Source organism: Syngnathus floridae, chromosome 4, assembly GCF_059516105.1.
Source record: "Syngnathus floridae isolate MCC-2025c chromosome 4, RoL_Sflo_1.0, whole genome shotgun sequence".
NCBI classification, from domain to species: Eukaryota; Metazoa; Chordata; class Actinopteri; order Syngnathiformes; family Syngnathidae; genus Syngnathus; species Syngnathus floridae.
Window position 1 is genome coordinate 15,083,472 of NC_142416.1, and position 26,732 is coordinate 15,110,203.

At 42.5% G+C, this 26,732-nt stretch overlaps 1 protein-coding gene across 3 annotated transcripts in view; it reads left to right on the top strand.

Moving 5' to 3' along the window:
* Positions 1-26,690, top strand: part of pax5 (paired box 5) — a 39,599-nt gene extending 12,909 nt beyond the window's left edge. For 2 of the 3 annotated variants that reach the window (XM_088373846.1, XM_088373847.1), the window contains exons 3-11: positions 510-707; positions 1,301-1,365; positions 3,241-3,366; positions 8,885-9,069; positions 14,483-14,615; positions 17,903-18,004; positions 19,938-20,024; positions 20,445-20,531; positions 21,127-26,690. In XM_088373846.1, the coding sequence (XP_088229972.1) occupies positions 510-707; positions 1,301-1,365; positions 3,241-3,366; positions 8,885-9,069; positions 14,483-14,615; positions 17,903-18,004; positions 19,938-20,024; positions 20,445-20,531; positions 21,127-21,209 (1,066 nt within the window). In that variant the 3' untranslated portion in view covers positions 21,210-26,690. The remainder of the gene's footprint in view (positions 1-509; positions 708-1,300; positions 1,366-3,240; positions 3,367-8,884; positions 9,070-14,482; positions 14,616-17,902; positions 18,005-19,937; positions 20,025-20,444; positions 20,532-21,126) is intronic. The other variant, XM_088373848.1, reaches the window with a different exon arrangement.
* The last annotated feature ends 42 nt before the right edge of the window (positions 26,691-26,732 follow it).

Sequence of the window (26,732 nt, forward strand, 5' to 3'; positions counted from 1 at the left end):
GTGATACGCAGTCACGTCAAACGCGCCTGAGGTCACACAATTTCGTATATAACTGGAGTCAAAACAACATTAACTGAATAAATGGAGGTTTTGGGTCACGCAAAAAAACAGGATTCAAACCACAGCATCTCAGTGAGGAAGTGTGTGTGTTTTGTCCCATCTTATGTTTTTTTTTTCACAGAATGGATACAAACAGTATCTGGGAACATATCTGGGAAATTATTGCAATATAGCACTAGCCTAGCCACAAAAGTAGTGCATATAGGTCCGGGTGTTTGCGCCGTTGTGAGCGTGACCACAGCCAACTAGCTTCCCGGCCAATGAAAGTGGCTTCTCTCATTCCCTTTAAAATCAGTCTTTTGCACTGTTTTCTGGAGTCCTCACTAAAGATCGAGCATGCGAATATCTTCAAGGAGATGCCATCTCTGAATAAAATTTGCCCACTGCTATTGAACAGACTTCAAAATCTCGCATCATGACCAACACAAGCTTCCTCCCTGCTTTCCCAGGTACTATGAAACGGGCAGTATTCGGCCTGGTGTCATCGGGGGATCCAAACCAAAGGTTGCTACGCCCAAAGTGGTCGACAAGATTGCCGATTACAAACGCCAAAACCCCACCATGTTTGCCTGGGAGATCCGAGACAGGCTCCTGGCCGAGAGAGTGTGCGACAACGACAGCGTGCCCAGCGTCAGCTCCATCAACAGGTACTAAAGTGTGTGTGACAACTATTTGTGTGTCCTAACTTTACATCAACACAACTGCAGTGACAGTAAGTGTTTAGCAAGCAGCTTGTTGTGTTTATCTATATCTGGGACAGCCTAGCTAAGAGGCCCTGGGTCTCCGTGTGTGTGAAGTAGCTGCAGCTCAGTGGTTCAACACCACCATACAATGACAAGGCTCTCCCTTGAGCATGCACGGAGCCCGAGAAAAGGGAGGGACAGTGAAACAGGAGAGAGAAGCAGTGAGCAAAAGAGGCAGACAAAAGGGAGGAATAAGGGGACACAAAAGACGAAGGAGAGAAAGGCAAAGGGAGGGAAGACGGGGACAGGATGGAGAGGAGTTAAGGAGGAAAGGGAAAGAGGAAGAAAGGGGCTTGCATGAGCAGCCAAGCAGGAAGTGTGAGGCCCCTCTGCCATGTCAGCCGGCCGCAAGCCTCTCGGCGAACACACTCGCATGCTCACACACAACGTGGCTCCCACGACGGTCGTGTTCTCATGTCCTTGATGCCTCCCTCTCTCTTTCACACACACAAATGACCACTTCACACACATTCACGTCTGCTCTCTCCTCCTTGCAGGATCATTCGGACCAAGGTTCAGCAGCCACCGGGTCAAACGGGCTCAGTAGCGGCTCACAATTTAGGTAGGTCGCAAACCTGCGCTTGTCTGTCAAAGCACTTTTTACAGCAGCACTAATAATATCCGGATGTCTCGCGTGAAAGTAAAAATCAATTGATACTTTCTTATTGTAATGAGTGTTTTGTTTACATAATTGTTGCCATTAATAGAACGTGCAACATTATAACAGTCCATTTTGGTATAGGATATTCTAAACAGAAAAAAATATTAAATATTGCACAATAAAAAGTCTTTCACAACAGTGTGAAAATTTAAATAAATAGACCAACTATTTTTTGCACCCGTTTAAAAAATAAGGTTGCAAATAATGATTATTTTAATAATGTATTAATCAGTTAAGTATTTTACTGATTAATCAATGAATCATATAATAAGCAAAACATGTTTTCATGTCCACCCTCTTGTTCCAAAACAGGATGTTCATTCAAATTGACAGCTGGTTTGGTTTGAGGATGTCAGAAAACAATCATTGTTTTCCAAAGTAAAAATAAATAAACAAATAAAAAATTTTGCAAAAACACAGCTAAAGAACCACACAAAAATAAGTATTAAAGTATTTTTTGGGCCCCTGTAGTTCACCATTCTTCAATTTTTGACTAATTCAAGTAACATTACCTGTGATACACGTGTCATTTCCCACAAAACTAATCGTCACACTGCATAAAAGTTGAGTGATGAAGAGAATCTAAATAACTATCGTGTCAAATCATGCCAAAGACTGAAGCAATACATCCTGTACTGTACGAGCATCACTGACTATCTCACTTGAAAATAAATATGAAAGCCTTTCTTTCCCCTTTCCTTCATTCTCGAAACCGGATTGTGTTTCACTGTCTCTCATATCTTCATAATCACGCATCGTCTATTAATCTAAATTAATTTCATAGGCACGGCTTGCCGGCTCTTCCTTTTACACACAAACACAGATACTACGCACATACTCACAAGCTTGCAGATTATCCAGATAAATGGGTTCCCGCTCCCAGGTGGAAAATTGAACATTTCGATTTGCAGAATAAAAGCATTACAGTCAGATAAAAAAAAAAACAGTGGAGAGTAAAAGAAAAGGAAAATCAGATAATTGAAGTGCTAAATCAACTGATAGGAAAAGGTAAGATATGCATTCATTATCATCTCCTTGTTGACAAAAGTGTGACAGAGTGGTGGGGGGCTTGATCCTTGGGTTTGTTGTGTGTGTGTGTGTGTTTGAAAACTTCCTCTTCTAGTTCTTGTTCTTCTGTGTTGTTGTGGGACGGGAAGGGGGGGGGGGGTCCACTGGGAGGAAGGATTAGGATGTCTTCCTCCTCACCTTTCTGTCTCTCATGGGATACCATACTGTCACTCAGCCCCTTGCTTGCTCATAAGGGCACAGAGATAAGGAGACCAGGCATGAGTGACTGTATGTTGCATATGTGTGTGTGTGTGACTAAAGAAATGACAAGTATGTTGTTGCCATGTCGTCTGGCGAAGAACTTGCCCCCCCTCAGGGCGCTTTAAGGCTACAGGGAGCGACAATTCTTGACAGTGCCCCCCTCCACTGAGTTTTTTTTGTGCTTCTGGTTCAGCTTCATGGACATGTTAACTGTGCAAAGTGTTTAGAAAGAGAGTCGGGATTAAAATAATGTCACAAGTCAATGATGTTGACAAGGAATTGGGAAACATGAGACTAAAGTGGTACTTTGAGATATGCCGAATCTAATTTATGAGTTTTCTTTGTGGTATGTGAATATTTATTTTCACTTTACGGGGACTTTAAACAATTCACTGCATAATTAAGGGTTAAGAGGTTAAGGTTAAGGTTAGTGCCGCTAACCCGAAGCGCCCAAATAAGATCTCAAAATGACAAACGGCTAACAAATAAAATTTTCTTTGCCGACAGCGACATCAGTGGCGGCTACGCAGGTCTCTGCGGTGACCAGCGACTCTGCCGGCTCTTCGTATTCCATCAGCGGCATTCTGGGTATCAGCTCAGCTGCTGATATTGGCAAGAGGAAGCGGGATGAAGGTGAGTTTAACTGGAATGTCTTTGCTTACTTACTTATGCTTACTTATTCTGCTCACATATGTATTTTGACAAGTGCGCAACAAACATAAACACATTACAGATCGCCTCAGGATCTCCCTCATTTCCTTTCCAGTATAGAAATCCCAGTTGGGAATAGCGGCGCACATGACGATCAATGACAGATGTGTGTGCACGTGCAACACCTGAACACAACACCATACATCTTCATTCACAAACCCTGCTGGAGAGCCATTTAGAGGAAGTTTATTCATACGCTATTGATCCCAATCGTTTTTACTCTTGATCAATGTTGTACGCCTGTCGGTGGTGGTGGGAACGTGTGTGTGGCCGCTGACGTACAGTACATGTTACTGTATGTTAATGAGCACGTGTGTGTGTGAGACTGTCTATGTGGTTCTGTCAATGGCATTAAAAAGCCATCACGCAGACAGACTCCTACGGTAAATGAGACAGGACCAGATGTCTGAACAGGGGGGTTCGAGTGTTGGCAAACACCACTGGGGGCTGCCATCCAACCCTCCCCCTCGCCCACCTCCACGCACAGCGCAAAACATTAGGTACACCTGCACAATCTAATGAGGTTCAGTACTTGAGTCATATTTACAATTGTGTCTTTGGAACAATAACTATTTTGATTACGTCAAGAATCATCTTAGAAGTTTTTACTTTTATTTTGTCCGTCTTATGTAGCTTCATTCATGGGATAACCAAAACACCCCACAGTCATCACTGCCAAATACAATTACAATAATAAGCATAGGCCGCTTAGCTCTCTACTTGTGTCAATCAAAAGCAAACCTTGTTAGATTTGACAGATCACGTTAGATTGCGTAGATGTACCTCGTTTGATGTCCAGTTGTAAAACATCTCAGCAGACAAGGATCAAAAAGCCAGGTTAGGTTACAGGCTTGTTACACGTCAGCAGAATACAAGACTTTAAATGAGAAAATCCCAAAACCTGATTCTGCCTCATAGCTGACAGATTAAGACTGATTTCAGATTTCAGCTTGAAATGCAAGGCGAGCTCCGTGGCGTCTAAACTTCAACGAGTCGACTGATCGCTTCACCACTACTGCACACTTTAACAAGTTAACTTGATTTGCGATTGTTGGCAAAAACTAGCATCTATTTTTCAGTCCATTAACTATCATCATTCTATGTTCACATAGATTTTGGAGTCTGTCAAAGAGACATCATTTACAGGGAACAGAGCCATCCTCATTAGGGTAGCAGTGAATATCTATGCTATTGTTGAGCTGACAAGTCCAAATATCTGCTATGAAAATGACCCATAATTGGGATCCTTTAGTTGGAGACTGTCTTTCTTTGACACGAATAATAATTGTCATCTTGTATGGATGAACTATTATGCGTACGTGCACTCGCGACTGTGCCACAGACTCAAACACGAGCGCTGTAATCTAATTAGTAGCGTTATTGTTCCACACTGTTCTTTATGTGTGACATGCTGATTGTTTGACTGAACTTTCAAATTCAAATGGCACATTTCACTGAAGCATCCAGGAAGTGTTGTTCGTGCTTGTGCCACCAGCCTCGCTGCAGCAGAGGTCTGCCCGGTTGACTCGGTGGTCTAATTAACAGCATTGCTAATCACAGCTTCCATTAGAGCAACCCCCGCTGGATAATGACACACATGCACAGCGAGGGGCGACAGGAGGAACAGCATGCAGCGACATGGATAGACATAGACATACGCAAATAGGATACAATTATTCAGTCTTAGATCCATTTATTGGCCCAGGGAGACATTTGAATGAATGGAGGCAAAAACCAAGACCTGCTACTCAACAAAAACATAACATTTGTAATTAAAGTTTTCAAAAAATTGATTTCAGCACCCCCACTACTAACACCACTACTTTTTGAAACAAATTCCATAGAGCCACATTTTTCTTGTTGCTTGTCAGTTTCAGAGTGAAATAAACTTATGCTCAGGAAATTCACTTTTTTTTTTCCCTATGCTCAAATTTAGTCTGCACCTGCTACTTTAGCACACAACAGCCACAAGAAACTTGTGTGCGTGTGTGTGTATGTGTGCAGGAAGAGTGTGTGGGGGTAAAGCCCCTGATGACCTGTGCCCCCCCAACCAAAGCAAGGGGAAGTAGGGGGTTGGGGCTAGGCTGGGGGGGCAGAATGTAGATGAATGCGAATGAATGGAAGAACTTGACTTGTGGGGCCAAAAGGGGACTATTGTATCTTGACCTATTATCTTACAAGGTGTGTGTGTGTGTTGGGATGTGTGTGTGTGTGTGTGTGCGTTGTTCTTGTTGTTTTTCTAGTGACACTTGCAAAACACTTTTTAACCACCGATGAGACAATTACGTCCAGGTGTTGCTTAAAACAAAACTTTAAATAATTTTAGTGGGAATATTAAACCAGCACGGCAAATTGACCTTTGAACCCCCTGTGCATCCACTGTGACATGCAACAGCTTATCGGATAAAAGATGCTGGGAATGAGCATGAGGTGGCTCAGTCAAGAGGGGAGGATGCAGAAGAAGGGGTGGGAGAGGGTCGTCTCTGCCCTTCACCCCAAGTTTCTCTAGTCTCTCCCACTCTCTCCCCGCCAAAAAAACCTTTGATCACTGGAGTTTGCAAAGGCCATGCACACTCACATGCAAGCTGCCACTGTGAGGTCACATTCACAGCCTTTGTGCTGTCTGTGTCAGGGATTCCCTATCACTGTGCTGCACATTTGTGTCCCATGACAAATCATCAGGTATGCCATGGAAAATTACCCAGTTTGACTTATTTGGTCTAAATATTCATTATTCTACATTCAGAGACAGTGTACGTGCACTCATAAAAACTGGCCCGATTTTGTGCCGGTGCAATTTTCCTTTTGTGATGGTCCTTTTGAGACCATGCTGGGCGGAGTGAGGCCATATACTTTTACACGACCCTGGCACACCTGACAATTTGGCGGGTAAAAGTAGACTCAACTTTAGACCAGCTGAAATCAAGTCTAAGTTGTGGCGCAAAGAAGATTATACTTTTATAATCACCCTCCTTGGCCACGGCACAACTATATCAACTTTGTATTCAAGGAAAATGCGAGTAAGCTGAAACAAGATTGTCATTATTTAAGTATCGCGATGCTCTGTGTGGTAAGAAAATTATATTATTAGATGTAAATATATCTCCTGCAAACACACATACACACACACGCAATACTTATATACTCCAACAGGTGAGCCATCTTCCTGATTGTACGTATTCCATGTTGGTGGGTTGTTGAAAAATCTCAACAGTGGGTGAAAAGAATGATAGAGGGAGTAAGAGAGGGAAAGGAGGCGGAAGGTAGGAAAAAAAAGGCAAAGGATAGAACAATAATGGCTCATTGTTTGTTTTGTTCTGCTCGAAAGAAGAAGGAAGAGAAACACTTCCCTTCTGAGACAAACTCACAGAGATAGAGGCAGCTGTGTGTGTGTGTGTGTGTGTGTGTGTGTCTGTGTGCATGCGTGAGTGTGTGCGTGTCCAGCGGTGAATAGGATTTAACCCGTCACGGCAATGAGTTTCTTTAGCCATCCATGGATACAATGAAACCAGCCGGATATCAAGCTACGCACCCGCCCAGCCTGCCACACAAGCACTTTTACGCACACACACACTCATCCAGATGAATGGCCAATATTGATCATCATAAATACAAAGCTTTGTTCTTACTTGTAGTTTGTGCTGTTTCTCCAGGATCTCCTGATGCTTTGTGGTTGCACAAGCATGGGTCCAACATTGAGAGTGTCTATTTGTATGTGTGTGTGAGAGTGAGTGACGGAGAGACAGCAGAAAGCAATAAGCTGGCTGAAATGGTGCCATCAGAGCTACATGATTGATCAATTGAATTCCATCATGGGGACCGGCCGACAGGATTAAATGGGTCGCCGTGGGTTACCAGGCTAAAGCACCATACTGGCTTTATCTCTACCCTGATTGGTCTGTCACCACCAGAGACCTGCGGACCTTACACCCACATTGCACCAACCGTGCGTGTGTGTGGTTGTGTGTTATGAAGAGAAGTGGAGAACGAGAGATTATGATCAAGGAGTGTGTTTGTCAGAGTAGATGAAAGAGGTTTTGTGTACTGAAGGTAGGGTGACTTTTTTTTCTTCTGCAACACTATATTGCGAGGGTGAGCCACCAAGAGTGATGTTGGTGTTTCTTAGACTGTAAGACTGACCTTTGACATTGCAAAGTTAGCATCCGGTCTCCATACCAACAGTAATTGCGAAACTCTACAAATAATGTGAACTTCCATATAATTTTGCCACTTGCTGTCGACTGAAATTATCATCACAGTTGCTCAGGGCTCAGAACCAATCATGGCTCAGCTTGCAAACACTCATATGACCAAACACAGAAAAGAGGAGAGCCATGTAATCAATTATCGAATTAATCGTCATTCATAATCGAGTCATTCTTTACAGGTATTGTTTACCTTAGTCTGATGGAAAAAATGCTTCTCAAACTGGTGGGACAGAAAAACTCTTTTCAACGCTGCTCTAACATCGATTGGCAAGCCACAGGCAAGGCAATGACGATGGTCTAACGTCTGTCCAAACGATATCGAAAAAAATGAAATGTTTGGTGACTTTTGAGAAATCCTGAAATGTAAGCGCCATCCTATCCTACATATTTTAGCATTCACGGTCATGAGTACGTGGTTATCATAACCAATAGAAACAATGGCCATAAAAATGCATCATTTTTCCTCCCACAACACTCAATTGTTACTCTTCTAGATCCAACTGCTCAAATTCATTTTCAGTCTAAATCGAAGAAAGAAATATTTGAGGCTCCTTGAGCCCTCTTCGCTGCCTGTCTGTCATATCCCCACTGAACAAACACACTCCCTCCCGCACGGTGACCCCAGGACTAAAATAGGCTTTCAGGAGCAGTTTGGAGCAATGAATTGTCTCTATATAACGGGGGAGATTTTCACCCTCATCCCCTCATGCCCACCTTTCCCCTTTTTCTCTTTTTCTATTTCTCAGGTTCTCCCTTTTCTAATCATTTGCGGGCTGCGACTTTTCAGAGTTCTTATAATTGTCTCGTTGGGTCCTTCAGCCTTGCAATAACTGCAGGATACGAGAGCTCACCGTCTAATACTGATACCGCGGCAATATATATTTGGTGTCGGGGGTGTGTATGGATGAGCTGACCGGAATGATGGAGAAGAGAGAGGGGGTGTGCTTCTGAGAGATCAGAAAGGAGAGACAGCGTGTGCCTGGTAATGGCTTGCATTTGTATAGCATTTTCTTGCGCTCTCCACAATCGATGCTTTTAAATCACCCCGCTGAGGTTCATTAAATTCTTTTGCAGAGATTTATTTTATCAGCCGCCTCTCTCTGCCCGCCTCCTTCAAATTTCCCAATCTGATACCCACAACAGAACCACTAACACCCTCCTCATATCCCTCCTGTAAATTGCCTCTGTCTGGCGCACTTCTCAACATGGACATTTCCTCGGTGCCCTTTCAGGTCTGCAGGAGTCGCCGCTGGCCAATGGGCACAGCCACAGCGGGCGGGACTTCCTCAGGAAGCAGATGAGAGGGGAGCTGTTCTCGCCGCAGCAGATCGAGGTATTGGACCGCCTGTTTGACAGACAGCCATCCTGTCCGATCCAATCCAGCTCTGACCTCTATGCGAGCCCAGACCCTGGCAAGGTAAGGGCGTGGCACAGTGCAGAGTTTGGGGGACAGGCCAGTAAAACTGTAGGACTTCTCTTTGTCTACTCGGGATGCGCTTTAGGCTCATAGTTGACCTGAGTTAGCGCTCAATAATGGATTCGTTCATGTTTCAAGAGAATTTCTTTGAATGTTCTAATGAAATTAATCCTGCACAATCAACATAATTCCTTACAATTGATTCTTTACTATTCTTATTTTTTCTATTTACATTGTTGACAAAACTCTAGACATGGATGATGGTGAGTGGCAAAATAATGTAGATATGCTCCATAACTAGCGGTGAAGAAGAGACAGGAGCATTTAACAAAGATATACATATTGTACTACTTTGAAAGAAAGAAAATCAATTTGCGGCTTGAAACAAACCAACCAGCAAGTGTTGGCTTCATAAAGTCCAGTTTTTCTTGTAACGTACACCTTGAAAATGAATTTTTAATCATGCCCAATATCATGCGCCCCTATAAATGAATCTTTGGTATGCATTTTGATCTCAACCAATCAGAGTGATACACAGATTAACCAATCAGAGATTCGTGAGAGTGCTGAAAAAATCAAATTTCTTAAAGAAATTGTGAATTCAACGGTGTGCATGTGGTCGACATCAGCACTTGAAATATTCACATCTCCCATCTGATTGGCTCTTTTGGTTCAGATGAGGTCCAATAAGTAACCATTTCGGACCATACCTCTGTTTCTCTGAATTGCCACACAAGCGCGATTGGATATAGTCCCAAATGTGAACATCAGACAAAATGTTTGTACAACATTGACTACCTTGAAAGACCTCACCATGTAATTTCAAACAAAATAATTGCTACCAACTAGCTACTCTCATCAAGCCTAAAGTGAAGTTAATTAGTTTTATTTAGTGCTGCTTTTTATCATGAGCAAGCTTCCTTCGTTTTAATGCATCTTGGGAATATTCAGCATGGAGCACAAACAAAAAGACACTGCGTCAAGGTGTGTCCGCATCCTGTTGTTGCATTTATATTGACCTCACGCCCTTTGCCAGCCGTGCAGTAATGTAAATGTGAGTGGAATGGACAGATGTAATAACAAAACAAACAAGAACCTTGCATTTGTATTCCGTCAGATGCTTCTAAAGCGCACTGCGCAGGTTGATATTAAGGAAATAAATTTGCCAAAGTCGCAAAATGACAATTATTTTTGTCCCACCTTTAAATACATGCCTCTTTCACTTTTATTGACTTGATCAGTGTCAAGGGCAAGAGAACAAACACACTGGTCGAGTCCACGGCATGTTGAAACACAAGATAGGCTACAGCCTTAGACCTTAAGGGCAGAGTTGGCTTTTTTAACCCATTCATTTTGTTTTGACCAACATGGAGAGTGGAGTGTCGCAGGGCGAGAGGTCGACAGGGATTGGCTGAAGTAGCTCTATAGACTTTGAGTCAAGAGTATAATACCCGTGATTCATAGGTCAATGTCCTCTCTGAGCCAAGTCAAGCCGCTGAGGTCCAATGGCAGACAGGTCTGTTAAACGCCGGGTCGCCCTGGGGTCAGACTGGCTTTAGCAGCCGCATTGTGATTACAAAGAGGTGCAAGTGAACGCACACACACACATTGAAGTCTACATTCCGATCTGTCCCTCTCCGTCCGCTCCCCTCTATCATCTGGTCAAGTCAACGAACCCCCCCCCCTCATTTTTTTCCCCAGCCTGAATTTCCCAGAGGGAATGATTGACAGTCATACGCTTAACACTGACAGCCACAGCTCAACCTCTTTTTTGCCGGCGATCTTTGTATGTATGTATGTGTGTGTGTGTGTGTGTGTGTGTGTGTGCAGGTTCTTGCCTTTCTATCTTTGTGGGAATCAATTTAAATGTGTGCATAGTTAGAGAGGCCATTGAAATAGGGTTTAGTTGTGTTTCATTTTAAAGTTAGTTGGGGATTTTACTGTGATTTTGAAATTTGCATGTAGGTGAGGAGAAGTTTGTGAATAAATACAGTTTACGAGTCTAATTTCTAGGCAACGCTAAAGACTATAGCAGGGGTCACCAACCTCAATAAATCTAAAATCTAATTCTTTCGACCCTAAATTACCTTTAATTGTAACTTATTATTAATTCTAAATGAACTTCCTTTATCAAGACACTTATTTTTAAGAACAGTCATGCAGGATGTACTGTCCTATACTTTCTCCTTTTAAATAATTAGCGTATCTTTTTTTTTTAACAGTATCTCATTTGAGTAGTAATCATTTGCTCACCTCCCTCAGAAGCTGATATTTTTTCCTCTGTCATCAAAACACACTCATCCATCCTTTTCTTTATCTTTTTTTGTCCCTCTCACCATAGTCTATTAAGCCGGCACAATTAATTTGCAGGCGCATGGTGGAGGGTGTGTCTGCACGTGTGCTTGTCAGACAGAGTTCATTTGAATTTCCCTTCAATCACTTCCCATTAGTCAGGTGATAAATCAGCTCAGATGATGGCAGCTCCCACCCATCTATACCGCACCAGGTCCCAATGCCTGTCCGGTTTCCAACTATTCTGCCTTGTTTTCAATTTGGAAAGCACAATTCAGTCTTCAAGAATGTAAAGATGAAAAAAATTATATATTTTTATATCGAACATGGAAGTGTTAAAAAAAAATGCTGAGTGGAGGTGAAATGCATGTTCCCATGCAGCCCCATTGCTCTCGTTTTGATGATTTCCTTCCTCCCGCTCCCTTTCTCGGGCCATCTGTGTGAATTGTATTTGTTTACAATCAAGCCTTTTCCCATCAGGAGAACACAAGAATGTGGAGAGTGAGGGCGACAAAGACAGAGATGGAAAAATGGGGTGCAATTTGGCGAATGGGGAAAAGGGGAAATGCCATTATGCAAATGTCCTCCTGCAACATGGCAAGGTGCTTGCGTGCGAGTGTGTGGCGGCGGGTCGGTTAAGGCTCATCACTTATTGATGTGAGATCCAAAGCATTACCTCACTAGCTGCAGAAAGCAATAGCTGATGAGAGCAAATGGCAAATAAGCAAACATGTCACAGTGATGTGATGAATTTTCAGTCATTAGACCGTCACCCATCTTTTATTCATTTTTGAAATATTTATATATCTTATTGACATTTTTGTTTTGACCAGGGGACCATTTATAAAAATGTTCTTTTCTCCCCGACTCAACATTAGGTACACCATATTTAATCTAATGAGATCCGTAGCAAAAATTGTATCAAACATTCTGCTTGGAAATACTTGGATTAGGTTGACATTGTCAGATATTTATGATTGTGATATTAGTTCGCATACCAAGTGTATATGATTTATACATGAGCGTGTAATCGGGATTAGGGCTAAGGGAGGACTTCATTTACTTTTCTTCACATGACTTTTTTTGTTTTTTACATTTTCCTTTAGATCCCACTGAATTCATGAATCTTAAAGACAAAACTGAATGATGATTTCTGATACTTTCCAGGATATACAGCATTTGGTTAGCAAGTACATTCCATGACTGCTGACAAAGGCAACCTCTCTCCATGGTGCTGAAATGCATTGCCAGTCAATTGTCTCAAACTTTCGTCTCATGCCTACAGCATGCCTCCATTTCTTTCAGCCCACTATCCTGCCCCGTACAACTCCCCCCTCGTACCATCAACCCCCAAATCCCTGCGTGGCCCCCACAGCTGCGTCCCTCCTCTTTGATGAGGGCTGATGGTGCCGTGTGAGCGGCAGAATTGACAACATTTACGGGGGCGAATGAGAATGATCCATCTTCCTTAGCGGGCCTGTCACCCCACTGGCCAAACTTCATCATGGCCAATTACCACAGCAGTCCCCTTCTTCTCCACTGCTGCCTCCACCCCACAATCTACATGGATACATGGACTCATTAGACATTATTATAATAAGACTGACGGCAGCCAAGAAATGAACAGGGGAGGGGGACGGCCGGGGTAGTTGCAGGATTGAGGAAAAAAAAAAATAATACAGGTGTGATGTATGAATGCAGCAGGGAGGGGACGTGGGAGTCATTAAGAGAGGAAGCTTAAAATGTGCGTCAAGTCTTAAGAGAGAAAGAATGGCCAGGCAAGTGTGTGTGTGTCTGTGTGTGTGTGCGGGGTAAGCTCTTATTTGGCAGGTCACAGTCCAGTGGTTGTGTTGTGTGCTGACGAGCACAGAGGTGTTTAAGAGGTCAGTGAGCACAAACACACGCTCACACTTACACTTCTTTTCGCACGCTCAAACAAATTCAGAGGTATTAAAAGGGTCACTGCAAAGCGTTCACCTCATCCCCGAAAAGGAAATTCTGATCACTGTCGTTAGTGTCTACAATCTGAAAACACAAAGACACGCATTTACTTCTCCACTAAGACCCCAGCGGGTTATTTACAAAATTTCTTCATACTCTCTCACAGACATATTCATATGCACATTCATAAATTACATACGCTAATGCTACTTAAAAATGATTAATCCAATTATTAATAAACAATACACTAACAACTTTTCAAGAGTAAGCATTCTATTTTTATCTGGAACTTTTAAACCAGTTCTGACATCAAATCCTCATCTAATTTCAAAATGAAACGTTTGACTTTGAGAAACTTGCTAATACATTATATGTACACTGCATAGTGTGTTTATTGGCTATTTTTCCTCATTTGCGGTGCATGACTGACCATGCTGACATTGGTGTCCATACCTATTATCAGTAGCTGAGGATGAATTGATTCTGTGGGGTCAAACGTAGGTCAGGTTTAGGGGAACACAACCATAATCTATCAACGTGTCTGCATTTTTGGCAGATGAGGGAGCAGGCTGTCAGTGGCAGCTATGACTTCATAAACAGTTGATTATGATCATCGATTGGCGTGTATAAACTGGACGATCAATCGCTGTTTTTGACAATTGAGCTGTAGGTGTACCTTTATTTTGAAATATGGCAAATTGTTGGCAAGCTAAGCACCCAATGGTAAAATATAAATGGTCAAAGTGGGTGTGCAAATGCAACAATAATGTCAACTGTTTATTTTCTATAGGTTGTGTGTGTTTATATATCGGGCATTAGATGAGTGGATGTGTGTTATAACGATCACAATTCTTATTTTTGTTGTCTTGGGAGAGAAAAAGCTTTGTGTACTCATGTATTGTTTATATGTGAGAAATGTGTGTGCGCAGTAGAGATGGATGAAGAAAAACATCAAGTTGATCTTGTGGTTATAAACTGTTGGACTTGGTTGTAGACTAAATCCTCGTCTTTGTAAACAGATCAATACACTCTCTGCTGTGTGTGTGCGTGCTTGAACATAAACCCGAGTCTAGAAGAAGCGGTGACATGCAGCAGGATCAAAATGCGCTCTACATGTCTGGTTAGCAGATAACGTCATGATGTTTTTAATCTTCCTCTTCCACTTTCTGTTTCTCGCCAGACATCGGATTACTCCTCCATGGCCTCGCTAGCCAGTGGACTGGACGAGATGAAGAACAGTTTGGCCAATCCCGGCACCGGGGCGGAATTAGGAGGCAGCGTGGCCGGCCCACAGTCCTATTCACTAGTTCCAGGTAAGGGAAACATCGGAACATTTGAGAATTATATGCTACATGTAAACATTTTATGTGTATCTGCATTGCAGTGTACGTTATATTTTCACGTTGGGCCAAAAAATATTTCCATTAAAATACAGCATTTTTCTTAGTACCGTTGGCAAGATATTTGCATGAATGTAGTATTGTCGGGGAAAACTGGATGCAACTTTTGTATTTAATTATTCATTGGTTTACGGTAAGGGATGGGACCATGCAGATTGTTGCTATTGACGAGCTAACACAACTGATGTCATGTAAATGTGGCTCTAACGTGATTCTAATGTATGGCCCCTGTCTCTTCAATCCATTTAAGAGATAGTACCCTCCCATATACGCTATGTACTACGCATGTGTGTGTGTGTTCAATATGTTAGTGTGACAGGAGGACAATTTAGTTGTGCAAACACTATTAAATCTGTATATATGCACAAAAACCTTTACCCGCAATGTTTTTCAATCACGCTTAAACCCCCAGTGCACACGTTTAATCCACGTATTAGATGAAGAAATAAAGTCATTCACGTGCCAAATACTGGAGCCTAATCCTTATAAAGTCTACTCGAGCTGCGCCGTGGGCTCCACACTTTCAAAGTGTTTTAATGTCTATAAAGAGCTCAGTGCCTTCCATCTCCAGAGAGACATGCCTGAAGGAAAGGATGGCAAGGAAGATGGACGGATAGCAAAGCGGTATAAAAGCGTATCTCCATTTAGGGACACAGGGAAAGGCAGTTGTTAATTAAGAGTAGGCCGGGGAGCACTCGGACAAGGCTTCAGTGCTCCCATCGGTAATGAGGGGAATCATAGAGCTGGGAATTTGGGATATCTGGGAATTGCCTCTTTTTGGCCGTCCGAAACCACAGAGGAATACTACCTGGTGGAGCAGAGACAGCGATAGGAAAAAGACATTTCCATTTCTGCTTATGCATGCACACATTCATATTCACACACGCACACACACGCACGCATACACGCTTGGAATATTATGCATTACATTGACTGTCTTTTCCCTCAGAATAGAGCGCCCTCTAGGGTCTGTGATGCCTGCGCATTTGGTGCAGTGGTCTTGCTATTCTGCATAGCTTATTTGGTTTTGTTTCTCTTGAATGTCTTCTCAAATCTCAAGTGGAGTTTATGATGTAGTGACTTCAGTGCAGGCATTGATGACTGTCCGTCTCTATATGGGCCATGGGTATATCTCTGCATTTTGTCTTATTATGGGTCATGGGTTTATTATCTGCATTTTGCCTGAAGTTAGCTGAGATAGGTTATAGCAAAACTGTGACCTAAACAGGATAAGTGCTATAGAAAATGGATGGATGGATGGATGGATGGATGGATGGATGGATGGATGGATGGATGGATGGATGGATGGATGGATGGATGGATGGATGGATGGATGGATGGATGGATGGATGGATGGATGGATGGATGGATGGATGGATGGATGGATGGATGGATGGATGGATGGATGGATGGATGGATGGATGGATGGATGGATGGATGGATGGATGGATGGATGGATGGATGGAACATAGACTGAATATGAAGCTAGGGGCGTTCTGCTTTTTTTACCACAAAGTTCCACAACATCGTTCATACAGCCATTTTGCTTCTGTTTTTACTACTCTAACAAGTACAAATTATCTTTGTCAATATGATAGTGTAGGGAATGCAGTTTTATGAACTCAGAGGAGTCTTGTTCACGTTGTGCTGACCTCTACGGCAAAGCTGCGGACAACAGATACATCAAGCAGCTCTGGCACATATGCGCTCGTACACAAACATGCAGACGCACACCTCCGAGGATGTGGCCCTGTCTGCCCCCTCTAAGTCGGACTGTAGAGAGTCCATCTCTGCTTTCTTTCAACCTCTCTCCTTAGGCCCCCCTTCTCTTGCCCTGTGCGCTGACCCTGAGCGGATGAGCAGCCCGCCTGCGCTAATGCCTCGCTGTCGCGTCAAACACTGAGAAAAACTTTACTACACAAAGACGGCAAAGATGAGGTGGAGAAGGACAGAGGAGACGAGTAGGAAGGGGATCAGGGGAGAGGAAAAATTTGCAGTCTTTTATAGATCGCATAGGAAAGCAAATGAAAAAAAATTTACATTTGGTCCTGATTTCATTTATTTTATTACTTCTCAACTCAATTACAAAGGTTTATCTTAACACAAATTGTTCTGTTTTTTGTTAAAACCCAATTCTAAAACTGCCAGGATGATTTCCATCTTCTGATTACGCTTGGACTTTGTTAATAACAGTCACGCATTATGAAGTGCGAAATTACAAACAACTGTATTCATTTAAAAATGATTTCCATTAGTCTTTGGATAAACAACAAACTAATGGGTATGAAAAATGGATTACATTTTTTATTATCTTGTCTTAAACTTGTGACATTTGTATCTTAACGTTGAGATGTAATGGATTTATATGAAACAAATATTTCTATTATTTAAAAATATTATCACTCCTCTAATTTGATATTGCTCACTGTAACTGGTTTTCCCTTTTGCCAACACCTTCTCATCTTCTTGTCACACCTCTCCCATTCCTCTTCTTCCCAACTAGTTGTGGTTAAGTGTAGGGGAAGTGAATGGGATTGATGGAGTTAGCATGTGATCTGTTTATGATGATGATAAATGCATGTGCGGGAGGCTGTTGATGCATGCGTAGGTACGTTTGTGTATGATGATGATGATGATGAATGGGGGGCTTGCTCTCACATACACATACATACATACACTCGTACCATGATGCAAACAGAGAGAAATGATTCGGGCTGACACAATGTCATGTAGTCTATTGCGGTTATATTTTCTATCCAGCTACTGACAGTCGAAGGGGGTGGGGGCTCTGACTCTTAATGGAAAGAATGGGGTGAGTTTGTATGCAGGCAGAAAATGGTGGGAGGGGTGGGGGGGGGGCAATAAGAAGCTACAGACATACCTCAGGATACTAAGTTAGTGGTAGCCAGACACAGAAAGACTGAGTCAATAAAATGAACAATTAAAAGACAATCGGCATTTCAAATAGGGAGGCAAATTGATTATTTTTTTACTTTACCATTAGTTGGCGCTGGAACGCTTATGAAAAGGAATGTGTTTGCTAATCAATTTGTAAATGGATGGATAATTCATTGAAAGACAGTTATGAGTCACTTAGATTTGATTACACACCGATACCAAGTACCGATACTATTATTATACCGACACTGTTGATGGTATCAGTCGAGTATTGATGGACATCTCTGTGTTCTTCACTGCAGGTCGAGACCTTGCCAGCACCACCCTGCCAGGCTACCCTCCTCACGTTCCCCCCACGGGACAGGGCAGCTACTCCACCCCCTCGCTCACTGGCATGGTACCAGGTATTTGCAACTCGTGACTTTACACTACATCTCATGGCAAACATCTCAGAGGATGGATCTCGGCGGATATGTGCGGATGTGGGTGTTTCGGGCTATTCATCTAGCGTTGCCGTTTCCTCTTGTTTTGTCTGCCAATGCTACGGCTGACAGTGCTCCCAGTGGGGTGGCCCGTGCATGCGTGTGTGTGTGTGTGTGTGTGTCTATGTGTGTGTGTATCATTAGAAAGCAGCCACAGTAGCACAGCTGTCCCTCCTCAACATTAGTAATTTGTTTTTAATGAGAATCACCAGTGACCCACGACTAATTCATTCATTCCCTTCCACTCTGCCTTCTTGGCCGCTTTTGTGTTTCAATCCTGGGCCGCTATGCTTGCTTTCGCTGCTCCTTCCTGCAGCCTCACAAATTTTCACTGGGGGTAAAACGGGGTTGACAAAGGAAGAAAAGGAGGAACAAGTGCATGAAACCAAAATGCTAAAATAATGTTGTTTACAAGTGTTTGTTTTGGTGTAGGCACAATCGTTTAGTTTGTGAGACACACACGCACACACACAGAGTCTCAGTGGACGTGTTAGAACAGCACGTCTCAAGATGGCTAACCCTGTCGCCCTGTCCCCACGTGCTCACCCCATCCTGTCCTCAGGTTTGACAGCATATTTGGGAGCGTCTTCACTTGTGCGCCGTTTGTGTGTGCGCGCGTTTGTTTTTGACAGAGTGCGTGTGCGACCTTGACACCGCGCTACACCAGGGAGACCCGCGAGCCTCAGCTCTCCTTCTTACCTCCCCTCCCCTCACTCCCACACACTTGTCTCCTAAACAACCTGACATGTTGCCGTCACCACGGTGATGACAAGGGGAGGATGCCATGGAGACCGCATCCCGACCCCACCTGACAGTTGCAGACAAACACACACACACAAACACTTGTACTCGTGGGTAACGTCGAGTGGCTAACTTTCTGACAAAGTCGACTTACACAAACATTCCGAGCGGAATTGGAGATCCTGAAAACTTTGCTCCTCTGCCTCTGTTTTTTTTTTTTTATAGCGGCAAAATTACCCTCCTCTTTTTGTCCATCCTGTTTAATATTATACCTTCATTAAGTAAGCAACTCTTCTGTTCTTCTCTCCCTAACTCTCTCTCTCGGTGCAGCAGGGGGCTGACACTCAGAGGGGGTGTTGGAGAGCACTGAGGCAGAACCGACAGAGCGAGAGGGAGAGGAGGGATGGAGGTGGTGTCGGGTGTGTGTTGGAGGGGGGGGAAGGGGGGGTGCATCAGGGTCTGTGACTGTCAGCAATGGGAGAGGGATCCCCCGGGAGGAGTTGAGGGTTCAGGAGAGAGAAAAGGAAGAGTGAAAAAGAATGAGCAAGTCAGCAACGGGGTGAGGAAAGAGAGAAAAGGAGGAGAAGAAATGAGGAAGAATGTTGTTTTGATGTGAAGGGTGACGGACCAACTGTAGCCATGCAGGCAGGTCGGGAGTGGGGGAGGAGGGAGAAAAATACAGAAGCGGAGACAAGAGAATGAGTAAACCCCAGACAGTAGGTAGTAAATGAGGGAGAAAAGCTACGCTATCATCCGCTGCACGGCTTGCACTCACTCGCAGCTACACTGCAAAACGAACGGCAAGGAAAACTTCCATGTTGCCTCTTAAGTCCTGCACGGCTAAATTCCGCCATTCCCTTTCATTTTTTGTCATCGTCATACACTTTTAAGTCAAAGTTTGAAATCCTTAACAGACTTTACTTAACAGACTCGGTTAATAGACAAACTGGAATTGATAAAGCATTTTTATAACTTAAATTAATAGAAATGAGGGATTTTTACAGTTAAAAAACATTTATAAAACTAACTACAACTGATTATTGCAAGCATGCATATTTGAATCTATTGGAGAATTTGTTTAATTGCTGCTTCCTCTTTTGCTTTCCCTATTCAGGAGGAGATTTCTCTGGAAGCCCCTATTCCCATCCACAGTATTCCACATACAATGAATCCTGGAGATTTCCTAACCCCAGTTTATTAGGTAGGTTTCGCCATAAAATTATATGTACGGGGAAAAAAATATTTTACATTCTTGTCATCTAACAACATGAGTGTCACCTGGAAAAGATTGTGTTTGAGCTCTTATGGTCACAACATTGAGGATAAGAATCCAGATTGTTGCCAACATTTCTTTACAAACACACACTTTTAGTGCAATTCTACCTTTCAGAACATGATTCTGCCAGTTCAAACAATTTTTAACACCAACAACAGTCCACAGACCACAAGTGATTGAGACAGTCATTGTCCAGTTGATTGCAGAGAGCCATTTTGTTGGTTTCATTTAAATGTGCAACAATCAAGACAGGGGTCAAGCTCTGCTTACTCACTGCTTCATTAACTCCCCCTCTCCCTCTCTCTCCCTTCCCCCCCCCCCCCCCCCCCCCCCCCCCCCCCCCAGTGTTTCAGCAAGATTACGGCTCCATCTTGGGTACTGAAATCGGTTGTTCCTCCAGTCTCTTTACCAGCCAGGCGGGACAGATGCAAGGTAGGTGTAGAACTTACTTTTTTTTTTTTTTAAAGAAAAAAAAAAAAGTACAAGACACTTTAGACACTTTGAGAGACACTGAGGGGCTTAGCGTGGATGACAAGGAAAAGGAATAGGCTCCTATAATGAGGCACAGGGTGAGAGTCAAGGTGACAAATGAAAGAAAGTGGAGTTAGAAATAAATGGTGAGCGAGGGAGCCTGAAGTCATGAGTGAGACTAAATAGTTTGTCAGACCGGCTTAATGCTTCACTTCCCCAAAGAGCCTCCTGAGATTACCTGGACTGTGGACATAACCTGACAGCACACAGCCAGCGAGATTGATGGATGTGACATAGGTGTGTGTGTCTGTGTGTACGTGTGGCATCTCAGATAGAGAGTTCAAGAGCATCTGCCAGGTTCCACTATCGAATTGACCTCTTCCCTATGGAGTGAATGGACTCAAGGGATCAGAAGCAGTAGTAGAGTTGTCAGCTTTGACTGTCACTTGTGTGATTGGTTCGTGTGCGAGTTAAGCTTATAACAGTTCAGGAGTTTTCAATATAGTTTTTCTTGGAGACAAAGCAAGCGTGTTTGACCACGTGCGTTTCCCCTCAGGGTCGCCGTACTACTACAGTGCGACATCACGTGGGGCGGGACCCGCTGCCACGGCCACAGCCACAGCGTACGACCGCCACTGACTGCAGCCGTTGAGAAGAGGTGGCGGCAAGGGAAGGAGGGAGGCGAAAGGATAGCACCAGCACTGCTCAGTTCAACAAGCCTGCCCCCACCCCCGTGCACGGACCACTCACATTTTGACAATTGTGAATCTTTTTTGGACTGCCACTGAAACCCACCTACGCACTGCCAGCCTGTAAAAAGGTTACTGTGAGGACACGCAGTGCGACAGGTAGGCTCCATCCGTGCATTTCAAGTACGTACATTTTTTTGCAACTCTGAGGACCCTTCCACAACATAAAACGTGGCTGTGTTTGCTTTCAACCACTTCCGAATCCAAGAGACATATCCGCCGCAAGCCGTGGTTGAACGTGATCTTGTGGGCTAATTGCTTTGTGACTGTGTGATGGTTAGGATTCTTGTTTTTCTGATGATACAGCGTGGCCTGGCTAGAGCAAAATCAGACCACGCTTTTTTTTGTTAAAAACCAGCGGTCAATCAATTCAAAGTTCTATGCCATGTTACGCTGAAGTAAAGACAATCCAACTTGCAGAACTTTATATGACCAAACCCTTTTAATGCCAGCCTCTTGGATTACAACACGGGTGGGGAACCTACAGCCTGAACCGACAGCATTCGATTTGGACCACCAGCTAAATAAAATGCTCCCAAATTATCTGCAATTGTTCAGAATTTATCCACCCGTCCATTTTCTAGATCCATATTAAAGTCACAACCTATCCCTGCTGACTTAGGGCGAGAGTTGGGGTGCACCTGGAAGGTGTCAAATTTATTTTTCTTGCGGGCTACATTGCCAAGTTTGTATAATTCGATATATTTCTTGGTAACTTTACCTGCGTTTCGTGGTCATTGTATACTTTTTTTTAGATAACAGATTGAAATCAGAACTCAGAAAAATTGTGAAAACCAAATATTGCTATTGTTCAATTTATGTCAAGAAGAGATTTGATTTAAATGATAATGATAAAGTTGGTCATGCCTACAGTATAACAATTGAGGAAAACTAATTTCAGCACAGATTTTCTGCCCAAATCAAAAGATCAATTTAGCTACAAACATGAAGTAGACAAGAAAAATCATGTGGTTGACAGATCAGGTCGGACATGGACAAATATTCACACTCATATGCACACCTAAGAACAATTTAGAGTCTTCAAACCTAAAATGCAAATTTGGCGAAAACTCACACAAACACAGGGAGGAAATTAAACTCCACTCAGGAAGATGAGATTCAAACACCGAACCTCAGAACTGTGAAGCAGCTGTCCCTTCATTCACCGCATTCCCATAGATCATAAAAAAACAACACAAATATGTTCAATTATTTCATTCATTCATATTTCATGCATTCTGCTATTTTTAAGCAGAATGCCCTGATGAAAACCGAATTGGCCTGAGATGGGTTCCCCACCCCTAGATGACAATAAAATAACAAAATAAATGACAAGGGTGAGCCTTTCTGACAAAGCACAGACCTCAAGTGTGAAATGAATACAGACAATGTTGAAATGAGGCCCAACCAAACATAAACAGGGAGTGTTACCATCCAGGAAGGTGCTATCCAACCTACCCAAGATTTAGTAGTCATCAAGAGCTATTTATAATGGTGGAGAAAGAGTAATATATTGAGAGGCTTTTCTGCGCCGCACTCTGCAATGAGAGTGAATGCCTGTAACCATTTATAATGTGTTGTGCTAGAATAGTGATGATGATGCAGTAAAATCTTGAAAAAGAAAAAAAAAATGAGAACGGTTGTTTGTTTATAAATGTGTTCCGACTGAGGTTTTATTGTTTAAATAAAAAAAAAAAAAGTTAGTCCATAGCCATTTTAAACACTTCCTGCTTATTCTCAGACTCGGGAAATCAGGAAGTTCATAAAGAGTCAGAAAATCAGGAAGTGGTGACAACCCTATTTCTCCCCTCTCTCTCCCTCTTTCTCTCTCTCTCTCACTCTCTCTCTTTGTCTTTTAAATTCCCCAAAGATGGCCCCCCCAGTGGATCGGCTGACTAACTACAAAAGCACAAAGAGACTCTGTTAAAGGCGCCATTTTTGTTTTCGGACTTTCTTATTAAATGTAGGACTTCTTGCTTGTTATCCTTGGCCTTTTAATTGCTTCACCTTCAGATGTTTGACATCCCAAAATTGTTTTGTAAAAATATTCCATTTGAGGGGGTAAAAAGATCACAAGAAATATTTTGTTTTTATTATTATTGTTATTTTGCAAATTTCGTCTCCTGTGTTAGTTCTGCGCTGTGACAATTTATGACACCAGGGTTGAGGCCTTATCACTACCCAGGGTAGACACGGGAAAAGATTTATTGGCCTGTCAACATGGATCTGAAGTCAATGGGCAAAGACGCTGGTCTGTGGTCGTGGGCAAAATTTTCAATAATGTGTACGTTCTTTCTGTCTTACATCCTACAAAATATATACCACAATGGCTGAAAGAGAAGAGACACATCAAAATATCAATTATTCACATTTTAAATTTAGTCATGATGAATCATAAATTCCTAGGGGTTTAAATTACAAAGAGGTTTTTGGTCTTAGGTTGTTTCATTGTAGCAATTCACTGCTACTGTGATAAATTGGATGCACCAAATAAAATGTATAAACAGTGTTAGCTTTTCAGTCTTTGTTAATCCTCAGATTTGAAATAAGAATTGAGCGTATTCTTTTGTATTTGTAGACCTTGAAAGTTGTGTGTGCACAACTCCAAAGAAAAAAATCTCCTGTCAGCTCTCTTATTGTGCTGCCAGCGCACACGCCACAAGCAGAAGCCTTTTCTCAGTTCTGTCTTTTTTTTCTAGATCTTTCTGAGGCATTATTAAACCTGAACCACACCAGCTGAAAAGGAGGACAGTGCCTTTAACACCCCCTTCAACATGACTGCATGTCATGAAAAACAAGCATCCTGAACAAAAATTCGAAACTAGCCAAGACAGTTGGAAACTACAATAGGATGGACACAAGAGTTTAACCGTGTTTCCTAGTCCTACATCAGCCACAAAGAGGACATTTCAGTCAGTTCTTAGCAGTAAAGTTTATTTTTCCTTGGGGGGGTCATGGAAAAGTCAAGGGTATATGTCAGGGGGTCCGCAAAATAAAGATTTTTTTTTCTTTTTTAACAAACACATTTTCAGAAAACGCCAATAAACATTTATATGTTCCCTACCAGGCACGTGGAAAAGTTGAAAAAAATTCCCAGAAAATTGGAAAATACAAGTCAGTTATCTAGCCTGGTAGCTGGGGGGTGGGCATATTTCGGGGGGAGGCAGTAACACCGCAACATTCACTCTAGCTCCGCCACTGGATGTCATCTCATTAAATATAAACCATAATCAAACTATTTATGAATACATTATTTACACATTTTACAAATTTTGAACGATTCATTTTTACAAAAAAAAAAATATAGGAGATGACTGAGATGTTCTTGCTGTGACCATGATTTGCAATACATTCAAGGACCAAGTAAATAACACATATCTGCTCATTTAATCCAAGCCGAACATCTTTTGAACATCACGAACACACGCACAGACACACTTCAACCATATCGATCGAAGGCCGTTCTCCTTGTGGAGGTGAAGCCAGAGGTGCCTCGTGTCCTCACTCGTAGACGCCTCAGCACTGAGGAGGCCCCAACTGAGTCCGCGTTAACAGGATTATTTGTCAACAAAAGCATAGCCACACTGCACACCTTGCCATTGCTATGACCTAATTGGCTCACACTGGCTGAAAGCGGCCCCTCATTGGCCCACACCAATGGCAGCCATGACATTGAGCAGGGATGAGGGGGTGCTGGGCTGTCTTTGTGGGTGGTACCAGTGGTACTTAGATTTAAGAACACACCCGTTCCTTTTGTCCTTTGCTGGGTGGGATGGAACCCCCCCCCCCTGCCCCAGTGTTCCCCCTGGGGAGACCAAAGCTGCTGCGCCATCAGAAGCTCATCCGCCTTCTCTTGCCCCAACTCTAATCTCATCATATCTCCTCACCCCTCCTGTAGCGCCACCACACATCCAGGATTAGGAATATTAAACTGTTCTGTTGTATTTCAGACTCGTGACCTTCTCCCTCTTTTCTCCGGACCACCTATTAATCCTTATTCCTACTTTTCTCTCACTGACTGAATAGTCAGTTCACTCGTGATGTTCGCTGCCCTGTCAAAAATTCATAAAAGGAATAAAAGTAAGGCTTTTTGCGCCAAAGCGAGGTCATTTCAATGGCAAAAGTTGCGTCTCATGATCTCCCCTCTCACTATTAAGAGGTGATGGTTTTTTTTCCTGTATTACAGTCTAGGCAAATGAGCTTTTTCTTTATTGGCTTTTTCCTCAACATGAATTCATGAAGATGGCCGCCGCCTTCATATAAAACCTGAGGGGATTTCGGCATCACATTTTGACAGCAATTAGTGGCACAATCTGTTTGTTGCTTGCTGATATGAACCGCGCTTTGGACAGATCTCATCGTGAAGTGTAGCCATGTTGTGTACGTCTTAATTTTATTCATAAACAAGACAGAGCCCACATAAAATGAGTGTTAAAAAATAGAGGATGATTTTTCACCTTACTGTGGCCTTTCGTATAACAATATGGACTTTATTTCACTTCATGGCTTCCTATCTGGGGTGTTAGAGAGATGTTTATATTGGGAAGAGGCATAATAGTTGATTCAAATTCTGTCAATCAAGTGGAATTCATTGCCAGTTCAGTCATCGTATCGAAGAAACTGACGATAATGGAAACATACTCAAATGCCCATCACTAAGATACATCAGTAACAAAAACAAGGCAAAGTAGTTTTACATCATTCTCAAACGATAACATATCTGTAACGTTCGCCAAAGCCTGTGATGCCTGTTTGAAACTCTTGTAAAAAAATAAAATCAAATAAAAATGTTTCAGAAGACTTTCCAAGAGAGTAAAAGCCTTCAAATATCAAAGAAGGGGGAGGATTAAAAAAAAAGGACGTAAAAGATGAGCTTCTTTAAGAAAATGTGTATGTTTTCTATTCACTTTTTTAGTAGTTGCAAAACAAGAATTGGTGTTTTATCTCTTTTTGTGTGTCGTGTGTTGTCTGAATATTTGAATGTATTTGACTGCAGTGCCAATTTGCCAAAGATATCATATATCAGAGACCTCTCGCCTTTTGCTTTGCCGTTTGCTTTTACTGCCCTATTGTTGTTCATAAAACTAGAAATAAATAGTAGATATGTTATATTATTTTTGTAAATTTATAACGGTAATATTATTGTCATTTTAATTTTATTTGGCATTGAGTTTACACTGTGAACTACCCACTGACAGTTTGCTTTGATGCATCCTTTCAGTCTGTGTATTTGTCCATCTGTCCATCTGAGTGACTGTTGTTGGTGATTTATTCCATTTATGTACCTGTAATGTGAAATGAAGAAGTAATTATTTGTAAATAGTTGCCATAATTTTATTGGTCCTTCAGAATAAAAAAAGTGATAATTTTAGGGGAAGTGTGAGTGCATTGGTGCAACAGGAAAACACAACAA